Here is a 20,136-nt window from a genome sequence, read left to right on the forward strand (position 1 = left end):
GCTTTAGCTAACACGCTGGCAGAGCGTCCTCGTAGTATTTTATGCAGCTGATTAAATCATTTCCTTAAGCATTTGATAATAATCTTGCCCCTTTATATAGCCAAATTCTGTTCCGTTATACTGGCTTGAAGCTTCTTGGAAATACTCCTTCCAAGTCAACAAAGGACCAAAAGTGAGAACGTTCATTAGTCCCCTCTTCATAATGAAATGAAGGATGGTCGAAGTACCAGGGGACAGCAAGTGAACAGATGAGAGACGTGGCTGCTTACTGGCAAGCCTGCACAGAAATGCTGCTTAAAGCTCCCACTTTTAGAGCAGTTTTCAGCCCCAAGAGCCTCCTCTAGGAATCAGGGTACATACACATACCTGGAAAAGTTTTGTAAAACAGGTAAGGCTGTTGCTAATGTGCAAAGGGTGCCATAGCCCAAAGGCTGGAGGGGGAATGGGCAAAAAATGTCTTTAGGGCAGCTATAAAAGGCTCAGGTTTTCCAAGAAAAGTATTTTTAACCAAAACATTCATTTCACGTTCTGAGTAGCTATTTAGAGCTTGTTAAAAAATGCATAAAAATTAAGAATTACCACAAGTTGCAGGAGCGTGTGGTTTTATGAGTCTTTCTGATCAGCTCTACAAGGCACAGTACCACAAACAAGGAGATACACAAGGGAGATCTGGTCAGAAAATATTAGAATTTTCTTTCTTTGAGGCATGGAACTATTCAGGTGCAATCGGCAATTAAAATCATTACTTTTGCCCACAGTTTTACATCTTTTTTTAAACTACATAACTCGCCAATCTCATCTTTTATATGTGTGTATGACCTGTATTAGATATTTGGCTTCTAACCCGTCTACATTTCATTTATTTTCATGGTAGGGAAGCATGAAAATAGATTTCCCCTTCTGGCTATCTGTAAAATATATTTTTTCCTATTTACCACTCAGTGACCATGAGAATGTCCTATTCTCATTACTGCTGTTCAGTGGATTCTGTTCCAGCTCAAGATCCAGAATACAACTGATAATGCGGTTAAAGATGAAAAGCTGAACCCAACCTGATTACACCTGCAGCACCTGTTTTTGTAGTGGAAACGAACAGACATAAAGGAAAAAAACAGACATAAAGGAAAGCAGATCCTGGCTGGAAAAGCACCATCTTACCAGAAACGGCCACCAAGGAGGAGAGGCCTCAACCTCACATGTGTATCTTGGCCAGGACTTCTGCAGGTACCAAAGAGACAGGAGAGCAAAGCTACCAGCACCATCTACATCTGTACTTACGGAAGCAAATTTGTTCCGGAGTCCCATGGGACCACGTTCCTGTCACCCAAGGGGTCACTTGGTGCTCTGGCTGGTGTAACATGCTCATGACGTGCCTGTTCACTGGCTGCACCACAGAATTCTCACCTAGAGGGACTGGGAGGATCTGAGGCCCTGCAGAATGAGCTGGAGACTTGTGGTCTAAGCAAACGCTCCTGCCTGCAGATGACTGCTGAAGTTAGCTTGAGAAAACAGTTTTTCCTCCTACATTAAAAGACAAAACTGACTAGCTCAGCCTCCTGGAGATCCCTTTCCTTGCTGAGCCATGACACAACCCTGTCCTCAAGATCGCTTCTCTCCCTGGACAGGACACAATGAACATTTTGTCCTTGAAGCGGGGCGAAGACTGACTTTTAAAGTCTCCCTGAAATCAGATTTTACAAAAAAAGACATAAATAAAACCTTTCAGCTGCTCCAGCCCATAGTCCAGAGTAGTTTCCTGGGGTCAGCAACAGGGTGGCGAGGACCTGGTGAGGGTGGACATGGCGCTGGGCAGGGCAGCAGGACGAGCGGTGGGGACCGGTGCCCGCGTTGCTCCAGCAGCCGCGGCGTGGGAAGCGCGGGCGCACATTCCTCGGAAGCAAGCGGTGCAGGAAGCCTCCTGCCTTCTCCTGCGGGCCTCTCAGCAGCACTCAGCAGGGTAAATAAACCGTACGGTCAGGGCGCTTCAGCCTTTTGCTCTTGAGCAAGGAGAAGCAGGGTGGGAATGTTTGTTTACAACACGGAGACACATTTAGTCCTGCTCCGTTTGCCTTGGCATAGGCAGCTGCCACTTGCAGAAACTGTTTTCCTTTGTTTTCCTTTTGCATTAAGGGCTTAGGGAGCTGGCTGAAATGATCTGCCTGACATAAAAATCTGAACGAAATGAAGTGATTTCACCTAATACCATAGCATTGCCCTAGGGAACATTATCTGGAAGCACTTGGAGCGTGTTCATGCTCATCTGCGTGTGCGTGAAGCTCCTCCCGGGCTGTTTTACAACACACGTCGTGTCAGAAGTTTCTGCCAGTGTAACGTTTTCAAGTGCCGAGGCACAGAATATACTTCTGTAAACCCCTTGATTGAACATATGGGCCATCTTCAAAAAACTCCAGACTCAAGCGAGCCAAGAGTTTGTCTCCTCAACCAGCTCAGATTCTCCCAACCTAACACAAAGCACATGCAGAGCCAGAGCATTTTCTGGGGAAACAAAACCCAACAGAAACCTAGACAGGAATATAGCAGTGGTAGAAGGCTGCAGTAGAAGATGCCTGTACTTCATCAGTCGTGGTGTTACAGCCAGAAGGATCTGATCAGCTGGTAGCTGGCCAGGAAAGAGCACAGCTGCTGGGGCTCCAAGAGCCCACAGACGCAGCACCGCAGGCCTTAAATGAAGCAGCAGCAACCCAGGACACCCCAGAACTGCTGGTAATTGCAAGCGACAGTTTTCCCAAAGAGGATTTCCACTGCTAACTGAGCGTAACATGGTCTTGAGACAAGGAGGAAACATTCAAGGAGTGAAATTGAAGCCAAAAATCAAACTCTTTGGGACAGGATGGAAGCAGCATGCGGGAGGCAAGGTGAGGAAAATCATAGGCCCCACTTTCTTATTTCTGTGACACATTCAACCCAGCTGCCTCCAACATATTCTGTTAAGGACTCAAGGCCCAAGAATCACCTTGTCTGGGATAATAGACATGAGCTCTTGATGATATTAGCACACCAAGTATCAGCAGCAAGTCACCTTGCCGTTCTCAGCTTTCCAAAATCACTTCCAGTTTAAAATGCTTTTCACTTTTTTTTCCTCGGTCAAATAACTATTCTATTCACATCCAGTATAAGGCACTTTCAAATGCAATGTGCTGAGGCATAGCAGGAGACAAAAAGCTAATTTTTACTGTTTATTAAGCAAGTCCAATCCAAACATCGATGGGAATATCAAGGCATGAGCAACAAACCTGCCCTGCCTCAGACCAAAGGTAGAGAGACAGAGATGAAGTGGTATTTTAAGGCCTCCTCAGAACAAACTCATTACACTTCTCCAATCTAAAGCATTGATAAAGCTATGGCTTTGCTCAATAAAGCATTGATCATGCTATGCTTCTTCTCATCTGTCATTATGCTAGAACCGGTCCTCACTCCTTGCAGGAATCTAGGTTCCTGACCAAAAGGCACCAAAATGCTCAAAGAAATCAAATTCCATCCTGCTATAAATGGGCTAAAATAAATAAAACTACATCATTTTTATTTATTTCATATTTCAGCTCAGTTCAGATTTAAACCCTTTCATAATTTTTGTGAAGTTGGCAACATAGCATTGATTTTCAGGAGATTCTTCATATGGCTGCTGGAATTAAATCATCAGAGAACTCCAACTTTTATTTTTAGGAAAAAAAAGTGCATTTTGACCTTCCAAGGTTGTACAACAAAACAGGAAAACGTGTTATAAACCTCAAAGCACAAGGCACTGTCCTTGAAGCCTCGAGGGGTCTCACTTCATTATTTTATAATCAATTATTATTTTGACAACAGTAAAAAATAGTTATTCTAAACTTACTAAAGCTCAGGAACCTTGGGGGAAAACAGCTGCCTTCAGCTCTGCTGAACTTCACCTCAATAACCTTTAGTTATTTAATGGTGTTGGTATTTTGGGGGTTAAAGCAGGCCAATATATCTTGACAGTTATTACTTATATCTGAACAGTTGCAAAACTAAATGTTCTTATATCATAGTATTATCTTGCTTTTAAGCTTCAGTGGTCACCACAGTTCTACCGGGGAACAATTTGCTCAGGACATCTTAGGGCAGCAGCTGGCACTGCTGTTTGTGTGAGGCTGAAAAGCATCTCTGCTTTGTTTCCACTGAGGACCCAGGAATTTACACTCCCACACAGCAGCAATCCCTGGTAGACAGTCAGAAAAGTCATTTAAAAAGAAAAAGAAAAAAAAACCTTCTTCCTGCAGAAAGGCAAAGCTTGAAGTGGTTGTATGGGAAGCTTTTTAAGGCATGCTGCTGCTCAATCCAGTACCTCAACCCGGAATTAATGCCCTAACAAGCAAAACCCCAAGGCTCCCACTTCCCACCGCCCCGACTGCCTGCACCACGCTGATTTTTGCTCTAATTGCAAAAGACAACGACCAAGTGCAGCGCCGTGCGGGCGCTGGGGCCTGCCAGCCGTACTCACCGTGCACCTGGTAGGTGTAGGGGGCCTGGCCGGCCGCCGGCGTGCCGAAGCCGGAGCCGTAGCTGAGGAAGCCGCTCTGGCCCGGGGAGTGGCTCAGGCCCTCTTCCGTTTTGATGCCTTTGGAGGATGCAGCAGGAACCAAGGCAGAACGGGAGGTTTGGACACACAGAGATGCAAGAGAACAAGTTTAGGAATTTACAAGATTTCAGCTGGGTTTCAGCCTAATAGCTAATCACTTTTTTCCACAATTTCTAACTTAAAAAATATGTATCAGAATTACAGAAAGAACTGTCTCAAATAGCATAGCCAAATATATTAATCACAAATTATTCAAGTCAGCTACAACCTGCATCCATAACTGAGTAACTCTTGCTAATAACCACATCTAATACTGTTTTCAGAAACAACTTTCTTTTAGAATTTATTGCTTTAGAATTAATTAAACCCAATTAAACCCATTAATTAATTAAACCCATTCCTCCAAACAATTTTCATGCAAGCAATGATTTAGAAGACAACAGACACTACAGTGAAATAATCTCAGTTCAGATCAGAGCTATCACTTTAGTTCCACGGTACTTTCAGCTTTTGCAACAAAATATTTATAAGTCATACAGGAAGATTATCACCTATTCAGTTAGATGCAATATGCAGTTCAGGAACAAGAGGTAAATCCCGAGGCCACAGAAGCTTCTCGTTACAAAAATCAGGCAATTAAAAATCCCAACAAATTACAGGTGGAGAGGCAGTAGCTGAATTAAACATTGCAAGATGAAACCTTTGCTGGTAGTGAAAGGGGGCTGATATTTTATCCCGAGGCACTGCTGAGATCCTACAGCTGTATTTTTAAAACGAACAGCTGAAAGGTGCCTCTTGTTATGAGCTCTTTGGGCACGATCCTGAACTGCTTTGCATGCACATTTGCACAACACAAGAAACAGCCACGGTGCACGGGCTGAGCAAAGATCCCAGCAAGGAGTCTGCTCCCTAATCTACGCTCTTTCCAGGCTGTTGTCATCTTTTATTATTTTTTAAGGCACATTTGCCAGTAGACAAGCCAAATACACCTGCCTGTTGCCAATCGTGCTGTTTTCTAGCTTAATGAACCTTAAAAGCAACAAGTCTGCATTTGCTCAGGTGAGGAATAAGGCTCCCAAATAATCTTCTCTACTAAAATTGCTTATTTTGGCTTCAGGTGGAATTAGCAGCCACACAGTTTAAGTTGGACCTGCAGGAGGCAGGCGTTTCTGTGCCCAGCCAGGGGAGTTCACGAGAGCAGGTGGAGAAGCCTCTTCCCGCAGCATCTCCTGCTTTTCACACACATCAGCGCCGCGTGCTAAAGCTCGACCTGCCCCGACTACAATCAATCTGGGCATTTTTGGAAGCCCACAGATTGTTGTCAGACAGTGAAATAATTCAGCACCAAATTAATTTCCACACACGGGTCTGTTTTGTCTAGAAAATGGCCCTGTTTTATTTTTGTGCCAAAAAACAATACTGCTTCATTGTTCTTGGTTGTCAGCCAGGTGGAGTCCCTCATATGTGCTGGGCGTCCCCGTGAGGGTATGCGGCTGGGGGTGGGAAACGCTGCCCAAGGATGCTAGGAGGTCACCACAGGATTTAAAAGCAGCATATGGACTTGACAAAAGCATGGCCCTAAATCCTCTGGGCCACAGCAAATGGCTGCGATTTCACCTGCTCAAGCAGGACAACTGCTATGAGTTTGCCTTGGAAAGCAGCCAGGGGCTGCAAACACAGCAGGAGCTGCAGGAAAGGGACCCGGCTCACGACTCACCAGCCCTGCCCGGAGCGCTAGGCCTCTGCCAAGCCCATTTCCCCGGCCTGGAGGCAGCAGGGAATTGCCCTCTGGTGACAACCTGTCGATGACTCCGGAAAATCTTCTTGCTGGGAAGTGATACTGTATTTGCAGAGCAAACAAAAGTGTTTTGGAGTTCAAGAGCGACCAGGAACCAGCCACGTTAACGCGTCAAGGCTCAGCATGCACGAAACAGAAGCCCAAAGCAGCTTGGCAAGAGAAGCCCCTCTTTGGTCTTCAAGAGGACAAATATCTTCCTGGTTCTTGGCATTTCCACACAGAGCCACCATCTAAATACAAGGTGTCTGCCAAAACCAAGGCACTTTGCAGCATCTCATCATGCCTTGCTCTCTTCTGAGCTTGTTTTTCTGTATTACTACACAGTTAGTTCTTTGAAGTAGCTTATATCATTGAAACTCAAGATGGATTCAATGAAGGCAAAGTGTAATTTACCTAAATATTGTATTTATTACAGGAGACTGTCATGGCAACAAGTCACAGGGTCCCTCACTAGACACTAATCTTCAATGGTATGTCTTTCTAAACGTGAGTTGCTCATGCTGTCTCCTATCTTACTACTGATTGCTTCCAAATCTAGTTTGCAAAACTACAGCTCAAGACATCAAAAGCTGATGGACACCTTCACAAAAATCATATATACACATGTGTGTGTGAATATATATATATATATATATATACACACACATATATAGCTAACAAATTCAGATTTTTCTCTAAGCCTAAGAAGAGATCATTGCTAGGATAGCTATGACCTTTCACTTTAAAGTAAAAAGCTTCAAGCGTACTCTAGGAGGAAGGGGAAGAGGATGCACTCAAGGATAAGGGGATGCTGGATACTCACTGTAGGAGGGAATCCCATAGGGCTGCCCCGGAGGAGGGTAGGCCGTGTAGGCAGCTGCTTGCTGGAGTCCTGCGCTGTACTGAGTCTGCCCGTACGCTGCCATGGCTGGGAAGGGTGGCACCGTCACTATATGGGGATAATGTCTATTCAGAACAAGAAAACAGAAGGTCTAAGGCAATAATCACCATACTTGGTCCTCTAGAGCACAGGTAAGACGCTTCTAGTGACATTTTCATAAAATAGTACTCTTGGGGTGATGGGGAGAATTTGGGGAACTCTCAAGTTACTAGAGAGGGGCAAAGGTTTGTTTCTGTGTACAGCTCCTAATATCATCTATGAAGATTCAATTACCTAAATGCATGAGGATTTAAGGACTGTGCAAAATACGTGCAAACTACTTAAAAGACAACCACAGTCTCATCTGGACTCTTCATTTTGTTTGCCAAACTAGTGTCATGGGAAACCTCTGACATCTTAACATATTCCACTATGGTTGCTCATACACAAACCTATATTCACAGTGATTTGTATCCTCCAGGGCCTGAGTGTAGAGCACATGGTTCCTCCAACCTTCTCTTACTCCATACATAACAAGATTAAGAAATGGCTGTTTCCCAGAGATGGGACATGCAGGGAAACAGGTGGAAGGGCTTACAACACATGCATTTAAGATGATAGCAGTCCCTGCAAAACGGCTTTTCAGAGAAACAAGGTTTTTAAATCAGAGAACTTGGCAGGAGCACTCACTTTGTGGAGTACAGATGGAGAGGACACTGTGCTGCTGCTTTGCTGTTACCTGGAAAGCAAAATTGAAAGGTCTTAGATTTCCATCATAGTCTGTTCTACCGCCAAGGTGATACCACCACTTTTACAACTGCTGGACTGCAAGATTTAGACAGTTATATGGAGACATTGTTTTGCAGTGAATCTCCAAAGAGCTAAAGTAGATAGTGAAGTTATTTTCCACTCACCAATGAATACAACTTTATTTTTTAACGGAGGTTGCTGGTCATTGATGGAGCTACCAGGTTCTGCTCATGAGTTGGGTAGCAATCCTGAAGCTGGACTTTGGTGGAGTAACTCATACCGTGAGTACTGACTCATACACTGAGTGACTGAATTTAGTTATACATTTACTAAAACTATATCAAAGATATTGAAAATATATTGTTGTAGCTCTCCTTACTCTTGAACTTTTGGAATTTGTTATAATCTACTTTAGTAATCTAGCAGTAATCAAAATATTAAACTAGGAGAATATGTATCACACAAATAAGTTAATGTGCAGGATGCCTTCTAATGTACCATACAGTTATGTACAACCACACCAATGGAAAAAACATGACACTACGTTTGTTTAGAAAGGAATTTAGGTTCAATTTATTTAAAATACAATAAAAAAGAATCTAAATTAAACCTGAAAGTTTCCTGAAGCAGGTTGTATCAAAAAACCTAGTGTCTAGATGCCATCATCAGTAGTATACAGTAGTTGCCTCCATAATGCCAACCAAATATTGTTTCTCAGGTCCTAGCTGGAGCCTTTAGATGTTATAACAACTGCATAAATATATATAACTGCATAAATAACAAAACACCTTCAGAAACACCAGTAGGATTTGCCAGTAGTAATAAACCAGCACACCAGTTTAATTGCTTAGTGTTTCTCCATGCAGGGAGAACATCGGTATCAGACCATCCTTGCTGGCACCACTGCCCCTTGCATCAGCTGGTGCCACCATCGTGTGACTTTTTCGGGGCATGCAAAGCCCCGGCCAGGCACAGGAGATGGTCCCTCCACAACAGGTGCAGAGCTGGGGGGACAGGGAGGCTCTGTGGTGCCTCCCCAGGCCGCAGGCCCCCACGCAGGCACGGGAGCATCCGCAGGGGAGGAATATTGGCCCGCGGAAGTCACCCGAGGCTGTGCCGCTTTCTTCCTTTAGCAGTTCATAAAATGGTCAATGAAACGTTTGAAGCATGTTTTACCTAATGAAATATGCACATACCTATATAATCTCAATATATGGAATAGTCCTATGGGTTTGAGTAACTTGGGATATCAGAAACATGGGGAGAATTTCCAAAATGACCCAGCATGCTTACACAGGAAAAGTTCATTCTTTCTGGTGTACCTCTTTAAAAAAAATTACCCTTTCCTCCACAATCTTTTTTTTTAAATTTATTTATGCAATAATTTATGTAGCTTTATAATTTTATGTCATAAAAGAGGTACATCGAAGTATTTTTAAAAACACACTTTTACTCTGATATGATTTTTAACTAAATTTAGACACATGCTTACATCTGCTTTTTTTATTGGAAAAAAAATCAATGGTCATGTATGAGCTTTTAACTAAAAATATTTAGTATGAGATATTCTCTTTTTAGAACCTTAATTGGTGTAACGTCTACTATCAGTAATGATACCATGGAAAAAGGGCTCCATTTCCAAGGAAACAATTACATCTGATTAAAAGATGGAAACATTTGAAAATGGACACAAGTCCTTTTTTCACAACACAGAAGTATTCACACATAACCGCACTCAAAATTAACAAAATTCAGAAAATATCCACAAACTGCTTTCTCTGTTCTCCCACATAATTGGGAGTCTGCTGCTGTCTGCTACCCATGGCACAACCTCCCACTATTAGCAAGGGAGAAATTCCCGCTGGGATACACGTATTCCTGGTGCCTGCTGAATTCACTGCAGGTGCTGAGCCCCAAACTGTTAGGGCTCCCTCTCTGATTTTGGACTGCTCACCAAAGTCAAAAGAAGCTCCTAAAAAACCCACCCCCAAAACCAACCAACCAAACCAAACCCAAACAAGCCCAACTAGGCACTCGACAAACATCCCTGCCCCAGATCCTCTAAAATGTGGTTACACTAAGTTATTCTCCCAGCAAGAGGCTGCAAAGGTTTGCATTTTTCCTAAAAATCTTTTAAAAATGCAGGAACGGGACAGTGTTATATATAAATGTACATTTAGATTTATACATACAGGTACAGAAATAGCAGATATACAAAAAAAAAAAAAAAAAAAAAAAAGAGAGACTGTCTTTAAATCCAAGGGTGGACTTACCTGACTCACTATCAAACTCTCTAGGGAAAATATGTTTTGTCTTACCTGAAAGAAAACAGTTAAGAAAATTAGATTTGTGGATTGCAAAAAACTAAAAAAGCACTATACCTTTTCTGTCAAGCTGTTCCTCATTACCAAGTACAATTGCATTCAAAGAATATGCTTTTTGTTTTCATTATTTTGGCTTTTAAACTTGAAAAACAGAAGGAGAATGGACAGTTTGAACAGAGCTTGATTTTCTTTATAGTTGAAAATTACTGTATCTTCAAGTTCTTAATTCTAAGAGAGGTAAGTATAGAATAAATGTATTTGTTAAGAACGCCAAATGGGGATTTTCCAGGTATCGATAAGCAATGTGCTACTGCCGGTGCCAAAAACAGGCAAGCTAAAATGTCAAGCGTTTCAACCCAAATGGCTAGAACTGAGAGCAAACCGTAGATTTGAAAACTGATATACATTGATAGAATTTCGTATCTCATGACAAGCATCCATAAATACAATACACGTTCCTTAATCACGCAGTTGCTAATGCCTCACAAACATGCACCAAAACACCCCTCGGGCTTCTAGGAGCCTGGGAAGGAAGGGTTAAGCATACTCTGAAAAACATAATAGCCAGGGCCTTCTGCTCGCTCCCCTCCACCAGGAAGGCTGACAGATCCCGACCGCAGCAAACAATAGCTGGGATTGTACTAGCAAGAACTAGTTCAGCTGCATCACTTGCCAATAATTTTTTTAACAGATTTAACATTCTTCTGTTTCCTTCACTGGAAGAGTACGATGGGGGGCAAAGGCAGCATCAGGAGGAGAGAAACAGATACGTTTCCATCAGAGCCTCCCTGAGCCACCAGAAGATTTTGTCCCTGGTACCTGCCAAATGCCAAAGTCCGGAGCACAGACCGGAGGGCTGCCCGGGGAGGACAGCAAGGACCTGCGGCCACCTCCTTTCGCTAAATATATAGGTGCATCTACGTTACACTAATGAACAGCAAGCCGAAGAGGCAGCCTACCTTCTATGTCATCTGGAGCCGCGGCATAGGCGTTAGAAAGGTTGAGCTTCAGTCTGTCGGGGCACTCTCTATTTACAGTCAGGCTGGGTGATATCACTAAATCTAGCATTTCCTTATACCTGAAGGAAAACAAAGGAAAAATATAATTTATTCATTAATTATGCATGCTTACTAATGATTCTTTTTTTTTCCCTAAGAGTATAAATATTAAAACTGATTACCTAGACCCAGGCTTCATATAAATTCCACATAATAGCATTCACTAAAGTTTTCATCAAAGGGAAATGTGGAATTAAAATGAAGTACTTGTTCCCTTGGAGATTACGCCCATCTGATTAAGGTTGTGCTCTTTTTCTTGGATTTTGTCATCACAAAATTAAATTTCCTTATCTCTTAAATACCATCAGAGCAAGGAAGGGCACACGAATGCCCATACAGGCTCCCGAATGGAGTATCACAGACTGAAAAGAAGGCTGAAGGCAGTTAGCAACATTATCTGTCCCCACAGCAGTAAGAAAACTCCCACAGGTGGTGCGAGTGGTTTAGGGGGTCCGTGCTGACCTGGTAACTTTCTAATTTCCCTTGGAAAACTGATCCCAAGTAAAATGTCCTGGCCATTAGGAGGCAGTGACACAAGGACAGCCCTTTTCATACAAATAGCCTCATACAATTTAGCTGGAAATCTCAGAGGAACGACCTGTGTTATGTGGGACTCATATTCCCAGAGAAAACCACGCTTTTCTGAAGCGCCCATCCACGACTTTCACAATATCAAAGGCGCACAAGCAATTCACCACGCAACCCAAACGGAACAGCCAGGTCACTATTTCAGACCCTACAGGCAGAACAAACAGGTCTATTCATCTAAAAACCACAGTGCTCAATACATGTGTATAAGTCCACAAGGACACCTTTTCAGAAGAGGGCTGCAAAGACATCTCTTTCAAAGAAAGTTGCTTGAAGTGTGAGATGTTTTGGGTGCAATCCAAAACATGGCATTAAGAGTGCAGATTTGCATACCTGTGCTTGAAGTTTGGGAGGAAACTTTGGGTCATATTAGATACGCACGACAGACGGGCATGATGTTTTTATGCAAGGCAGGTTTTCCTGGATAACTTCGCCCTCAAAATATTCTGCCCTTGTTCGCTACACAGTCAACTTCAACTTGAACCACGCAGAACTCCCTGTCCAAAGACAAGCCGCAGCTAAACTTGCCAATTTTTCTTGTTTTCAAGCACACACAGTGCCATGGAAACCTGCATGGATTTTTTTTAAGGCTACACCCATGCAGCTTTTGGTTCAGATCTTGAACAAACCATGAAAAGCAGAGGATTCAGAGATGCTACTTCTTCCTCTGGCTTTCTGCAGCCAAGTCACACGTGTCCTCACCTGTCCCTCTGCTGAACACGTCCCACAGCGAATGTGGCCGGGACCCCCTGCCCTCATCCAGGGACACAGCCACCCTTCTGCACCGCATTTCTATGCTTCCCATTGCACACAATTTTTTGTCACCCTCAGATGACATTTGCTAATCCGGGGACTTTTTGCCAAGAGTGACAACCGTTGGCAAGGGTAATCAATGTTGTCTGATTAGGTGCTACAACAACAGGCAATGCAGTAGAAATACTGCAGTCAGGACAGTGTTTGGGGGATCCAAACGCTAGAAATCTTTTAGGAAAATAGCACTAGCGTGGCAGCGAGGCCGCTCCGCAGCTGCCCTCTCACTAGAGGATCTCAAAGTGCCCCAGCTTCTGACACGTCCCTGCAGGACCCACACAGCTCCTGCCCCGGGCATGGAGCACAGCAAGGCATGGGTGAAATGGAGGCGCGCAGGGGCCTTTGCACCCACAACCGTGGTGCATGCTATCGACTGCGCCACACGCAAGGGGGTGACTGAACTGTACAGAGGTTAAAAAAAAAAAAAAAAAAAAGCTTCTTGACTTTGAAAATTCCTCCCGAAGTAACTCAATCTAATGGCCAAAGAGAAAACTGAGGAGCCCTGACACTCACTCTAAATAAAACACACCAGAAATCCTACCCGGGATCCCAAGGATGGACGCTGCTGCGCCGCTAGAACTAACAGCAACGGAGCCAGCTACGTATCTACCCGTTACCTACGTGACTCTGCGCATCCACGTGGCCACCTCAGCGGTGCTGTGCTCTGTTCAGTTATATTTACTCACAGGAGCCCAAAGGCGAGCGCAAAAAGGGCTCCTCATGGTGGGAAGGAAGATGGACGAGGAGGTCAAAGAGTGCTGCCCTCTCCACAGGGAAGGGCGGCAGCCAGCACAAGCTCCCAAAGATGGCTGAGGCGCAACAGGCTGCCCGAGTCCCCATCGCTTCAGAACTCCTCCAGGAAAGCTGGCAGGGCTTGGAAACCCACGCTGGCCCCAAAGGGCTGGGAGCAGGAGAGGGAGCCCTCCGTTTCAGTCCCATCTGCGCGCGGCTTCACGCGTCTCCGCTTCATAGCGGGCTCCGGGCCCACTGGATTACTTTGTTCGAATCCTCTGGCACCAAAATTAAATTTTCCCCACGCTGTAGAGCAGGCTGGGTTCAGACTTTCTGAAAACCAGGTTTTCCTTTCCACTGTGAGCGATGTTCTACCTTCCCCCCCTTATTTCCTTAAAGCTACACCTGAACAGGAGAAAAGCAGCACAATCCCAGATCCTGTCAGGCCGGGAAGGCCGACGCTGTTTCTCAGATAACACATGCCCGTCAGCGCAATCCCATCACTCACGACACTGCCCAGGCGGCTGCCAAGTGAAGGGGAGCAGATGTTTAAAGGGAAACGATCTTTTATAATGATTAATGAGCTCTAATTACATCATTGCTCAGAGATTTCATTTGCTACTCTCTGACTGATGATTTTTCTATTAGTTTTGTTCACTTTTGCATTCACAAAGTCATGACACACTTCCCTGTATTTGTCTTCTACTCTTTTCCTACTTTTTTCAGCTTCCATTTTACTTCAGAGTATTATTAGTTGCATGTGCAAACAGGTAACCTGCCTCAAAAATGCCTGTCTGGCTGCATGTGTCACGTACGTGTTAGCATTAGCAGCTCTGCCTGGTTTGCACGCACCATTTACCGATTTGTTCCTGTGCATTTCTTGGTCATGTCCTTCTCTGCAAGAGTTTCTAAAATTCCAGCTTTAACAATGGCAATCTAGAGAAAAATCTCTAGTGAAATAATGGAACCTGGATGGCATTTAATACAGTAAATGACATGCTGGAGCGCAATCAGTGAACGGATTAGGTCTTTGTTTGCTAGCTTTTTAGAGCAAAAATATTTGCTGGCTTGAGTAGTGTACAGTAAATCAGTAATAGTTTGCTGAATATGAGCTTTTATTAAAACCAGCAATGGCAGCATCCAGCACGTTGGGCTGACAGACATCTGGAAGAGCTTTTGGCTTCTACAATTAAGAACCTTGTGTGAATTTGGTGCTCAGCTTTTCCATTAGAATCCCCTACACAAAACCCAATATTTTGCCCTGAAAGTTGGCCTATAAAACCTCTGCCAAGAACAAATTTTTTTCTTTACTTTAGGAAGGAGAAAAGGGAAAAAGAAAAGCCTTTCCAGTCATTCTGAAGTTAGGAATGCTAAATTAAACATTTTAAGGTTTCAAATTTTTGATTGAGGTTTCAGGGTAACCTACAAGTCACATTTTCGTTCACTGCAAACTTGTGAAGACAGCGACTCCCAAGACCCAACTCAAAACACTCAGTCATGAGCCCAAGATCAAACCGGAGAGCAAGCCCTCTCACAAGAGCGATGCCAACATGGGACCTGCCAAGCACTGGGTGTTGACGGCAATGAGAAACAGAGGGCAACTTAATGAATATTAGTTTGAAAGGCTGAAGCAGGACCCCAGCCTCTGTGTTGTGGGCAGATGCCACCACACGTCAGGGATCGTCTCACGAGTCTGCTCTGATACCTGGCTAGAGGCCAAAGACAAGCTCAAACCATTAGATCTTCCCAACCATAGGCACATGCCAGCACAGAGCCCTAGGCAGGACTGGTACAAGCCAAGTCCCCTGCTTCAGCTTTGCTGGGAAGGGCAGGAGAAGAGACAGAGGTGGCAGCCTAACTACAAAGGTGGCATCTTTTGTCTTGCTTCCATGTCTTTCTGTTTTTAATTGTTTAATCAACTGCTTTCACCTTTATTCTCCTCATGCATAGATCACCAAGTAGAAAGCCGCAGTGATCTCCAGTGGGTTTCATCAGAAAAAAAAAGATGACGGCCTCATTTTCCACTTAGCCCACTGCACTTCTGGAAAGTGTCAAAAAACTTGCTCCTTTTTCAGTACCTTGGGTAAAATTTCCAAAGGAACATGCTGATTATGTCGCACTAATTCTCATCAGAAATTATGGTTTTTAACATTTTAATCCCTTGTGAAGCACAGCAGCTTAGCCAGCTTTCCAGACACGTGGCAGATACAAAACCCCATCCCCCTTCACCCTGCTCCTGTCTCCCAGGGAAAAGCCCTGCCATCTCCAGCCACCTTCCAGGCTGCACAGTAACTGGGAATGCAGTCTAGACTCTCCTGCACTGAAGATATTGGCTGCTTCCATGCACATTTTAAAGCAGAGGAAGGAATTTTTGTTTTCTCTGTCTTTGCTACTTGACTTCAAGGACTCAAAAATGCCTCAAAAATCACTTTTCATATTAACAAGGACTTTGTCCTAAAGTAATGGCATTTCTGACATTTCAACCAACAGGGCCAGCTGCTAAACTGCGACTTTTCCATGCTGCAGATGGAGCATGGCACCGTGGCACCTGGGTGGACACCTCACCATATGGTCCATGATGCTGCCCCCTCCTGCCTAGCCCACTCTGCAAGGGCTGAACACGAGACACAGTTAATAACAGCTGTGATTCTAACCAAGAAGGAGAATAAAAAAAAGAAAAAAAAAAAAAAGATATCTTCATAGCGCTTCAAGTTGCACAAAAAGCTTCAAATAAGAGCTCAAGTAGCCAAATAAGGAATGTGCTTAATTCAGTAACCAAAATAAAAACAATTTTTCCTGCAATGAAAACCAGCCCTTCTCCTTCCATATTAATGCCATGCAAATCTAAATAGAGTCCTGTGATGTAAGGATATTAAATTTGGTTTGGGTTTACATTAAAATTTTCACATTTATTTTCCTCTCCCTTAATGTGTCAATTTCTAAACAATTTTAAGAAAAATAACTGCGAAAATAACAAACTGGATCATTTGTCATGCTTCGGAAACCGCTATTGTTTTAAAAGCGCCCAGAGCAATTTGACAGCTTTAAAAATCCTTCCCCATGATTTTTTTTTTTTTTTTAAATGAGACACTTTTTTTTTTGATAGAGATTTTACTTTCACTGGACGTTTTCTGTCTTGCCCTGACTCACAGACCAGACGGTAAAAAACAGATGAAAAAACCTGCCTTACAAATTTTGAGCCAATTTCATGCCTTTTTTTTTTTCTCTGAAGGAAGCCTTATGCTTTTGGAGCACGCGGGACTGGCAAGGGCCATCATACGCCTTGTTTCTCTGCAAATTCGGCATTTCCAGAAGCCCTGGCTTGCTTTGCTGGCCTTCATCACCTGCTCTTCTAGGCTGCTTTTCAATGATACACATGCTTACATATATTCCTAAGTATATAAAGACCGTTTTTTCCTTGCCTTAAAGCTGTTGGTTTAAACAAAGGCGGCTCTTTTTGGGGAAAACAACGTGATTCCCCCTCTCAGCAAGGCTCCCTCCTCGTGCCCTGCGCCGCTATGGATGAGGCTGCGAGGCCCGGAGCGATGCCCTCGCGCTTCCTGCAATTAACCCGGGAAGAGATCCAAGACAGATAGGCCGGAGGAAGCATCAGCCCAAGGTAAACCTGTGGATAAATACCTGAAAAGGAGCGAGTGCCCATACAAACAAACAAGGCAAGCTGTCTGCCTGCTGCAAGAAGCACACCTGATGGATGAGAGGGAGCTTGAGAACGGGATGGGGATAATAACAGGGTTTGCAGCAGGGGCTTCCAGTTTGGCAGCCGAACCAGGAAATGTGTGATTGCTTTGAGTTTGTTTTTTTTAATCTAATTACTTTTTAATTAATTTCAGTGTTAGCATTTCACTTAGAATAAGTCCAAATGGAAAAAGTAAAATGTTTAAAATGCCTTTTTTGTTTCTTCTATTGAACCTGTTAGCTAAATTGAGCAACGTTTGCAAAAGGACCGACCTCTTGCCAAAAAGTGAATAAAACCACCTCGCACTCTCGCTGCATACAGTCAGGTGCCTCCTGGAACACACCAAGCTGATAAAGAAATACTGTGAGCTCAGAGCCTGCAGTTATCTGAAGATTCAAACTGTTTGTGTGTGTACCACATAAATATACCACCTACATATATATATTTACTATATATATACTATATATATATATATGCATATATTTACTATATATATACTAGCATGCACACTGTCACTGTCCACCAGGTGATGCTTCAGAAGGACAGTTCTCAGCAGCACGTTAAGAACTGGCACCAGCCGAGCACACAGTGCATGGGCCCAGGTATCTTATTCACCCTTGCGGCCACGTTACGGGAAGGGGCCTGGGAAAACAAGACACAGCGAGGGCTCCCACAGCATGGCCTCACTCCTGCCTGCTGAGGGACGCGTAGGCTTTGCCGGCAGCCAAAGCCGCTCTCGTGCGCGGGGCGCTGCGCGTTACAGGGCTGCAGGTGCCCTACCAACGACAGGGTATTGAGGGACATGTTGCCATAGGGCCAGCTCTGAAGCCAGCTGAGGAGAATGGAGTTTGGCTGTCGAAGGAGGCAACCAAAAAACTGCAATTCTGGTTTTGCTCCTGACCTCCGTCACTAACAGACTGGGTGAGTTTCTCACCTCTGCGTTGAGGCCTCAGCAAAATTGGGAAACAGAGTAAGAGCTGCAAATTAAGCTCTTTTTAGGGGCTGGAAAGTGCTCTGAGATCTCCAAGCGGAGTTTGCTGCAATCTTGCACTGTGAGTAACGAATATCCCGAACATGAGCCACCCCAGAGGAGGTGAGGCACGAGAGCTGTCCGTCGGCGCATGCTCTCGCTCCTTCTCGGCCCCGGCGCTCACCATTCCCAGGTTAGGAGCATTTCCTCGCCCCGCTGATTTACGCCGGCAGCTGTCAGAGTCCTGAGGCGGCTCCAGCTCGCTGGCGAGGAAGCCGGGGCTGCCCCTTTACAACGGGCCTGCGTCAGCACCTCTGCTCTCGCCCCGCCAAGGCCCCGCGCTCGGGGAACCATAACTCAAGAGGAGCTGTGGGAAAAGTCCTCTGAAGTGGAAGCTAGTAAAAAGGAAGGGAAAAGTTTAGTGAAAGAGTCCAGGTGAGGCGGGAGCGGGATGACAGGCTCCCTCCTTGGCAAAGCCTCCCCAGCAGCTCCCACGTGGTGGGAGACCAGCACGGAGAAGGTCTGCTGTGTGCGTGCAGGTCTAAAAACATCTTCCTTCCATCTAAACTCTCTTCTTTCCTGCTAGCAAGGGAAAACTACCTCATCTGTCTGCAGGGATGTCGGACAAAATTTAGACCATTCTGTGGTCAACACAAAGTTTCTGGTTGGAACATCTTCAGCTAGTTTGACTCAACCTAGTTGAAGTCTAATAGCACAAGAGCTGATCTCCTCCTTTTGACCCTGCTTAACACATCCTTCACATATGCTGCAGGCAAAGCTTGTGCAGCATTTAACTGCTATCAGGATTACTTTGCCTGCAGCTGATTTTCTAGTACCACTTGACCCTGAAGCATCTCTCTCCAAGTACAAGGTCTGTACAGCTATTTTGTTCCTAAATTATGAGCCAGCTGTACTCAGATATGCTTTCCTGCTGTGATTTCAAGCAAGGCAAGATACCAATCTGGATTTAGTGAATACTGTGGTGGAACACTTTCCCCTGCCTCCCAAAATTAAAAACTTCTGATGTTCCCTTAGTCACAGCCCTTTCTGTTTATTTGAAAAGACAACATGGTGGTCTTGGAAGAGAGAATATCACCCAACTAAACATTTGGAAGATTTAACCTTAAAAATGAAACCTCCTCTCTGGTCCACTGATCTAGTTAAACCATCTTTAGGTTTTGACTGACTCTCTCTCAGAAAAAGAAAAAAATCAAGTCATGAATAACCACCTGAAAAAGTTTATCTGAAGAGGGAAATATTTTCTGCAGGTCATAGCCAGGAAGTCAAAGGTTTTTCACTCCTGAATCTGGCACTCACTCCGGTGCCATGCACAGCACACTGCCACTACCAATTCTCTAGTCTAGGGCTGTAAAGTTTATTTAAAATTGTGAGCTAGCAGTTCTGCTCACCTGTAACTTTTGGTTACTGGACTTTGGGCAGCAATTTCCTTACTACCCATCCCATTAATATTCATCTGTCCTGAAAGTGTGACTACTTTTGTGGATTTTTAGGAGTTAGGTAAACTAGCAGCATGGAGAGAGCAAATCAGGAACAGCTTCACTCCATGGGCTCAAGTGAATTGAGCTCTGATTTCCCAAGAGCTGTGTGACAGCAGGACCCAGATCTAAGCAAGAGCTACCCTGGGCCTGGGATCAGAGAGCTGTTAGTGTTAGCAGCTGGCTTATTTTCAGCCCAGAAGGAAGGGATTTTGGCAGGCAAGACCAGAGGGTGTTATCGAACCCTCTGCGCTGCCCCGTTGTGTGATCCTGCCATGAAGCTACTGAAGCCCCACAAGGCAGTGAAGGAAGTGAAAAAGCCAAACGACAAACAACCCAGCCCAAACCCATTCGAACAAAAGTCTTTGCTTTTCTTTGCAAAGTCTCATCCGCTAAAAAAAATAAAGAAAAAAAGTACTTCCTGAAAATGCCATTTTATGACATTAAACAGGCCTCGAATCACTTACCACAATACAGAGGGACACTGACATTTGAA

General features: G+C 44.3%; 1 protein-coding gene across 2 annotated transcripts in view; it reads right to left on the reverse strand.

The window, feature by feature from the left end:
• EYA2 (EYA transcriptional coactivator and phosphatase 2) overlaps positions 1–20,136 on the reverse strand; it is a 71,129-nt gene that overhangs the window by 30,371 nt on the left and 20,622 nt on the right. For both annotated transcript variants that reach the window (XM_088528909.1, XM_088528906.1), the window contains exons 2-5: positions 11,249–11,367; positions 7,906–7,954; positions 7,159–7,301; positions 4,481–4,597 (exon numbers count right to left, since the gene is read on the reverse strand). In XM_088528909.1, coding sequence (XP_088385035.1) covers positions 4,481–4,597; positions 7,159–7,301; positions 7,906–7,954; positions 11,249–11,357 — 418 coding nt within the window. In that variant the 5' untranslated portion in view covers positions 11,358–11,367. The remainder of the gene's footprint in view (positions 1–4,480; positions 4,598–7,158; positions 7,302–7,905; positions 7,955–11,248; positions 11,368–20,136) is intronic.

Source organism: Tinamus guttatus, unplaced genomic scaffold (assembly GCF_059628265.1).
Source record: "Tinamus guttatus ecotype Peru unplaced genomic scaffold, ASM5962826v1 Tinamus_guttatus_pri_ptg000027l, whole genome shotgun sequence".
NCBI classification, from domain to species: Eukaryota; Metazoa; Chordata; class Aves; order Tinamiformes; family Tinamidae; genus Tinamus; species Tinamus guttatus.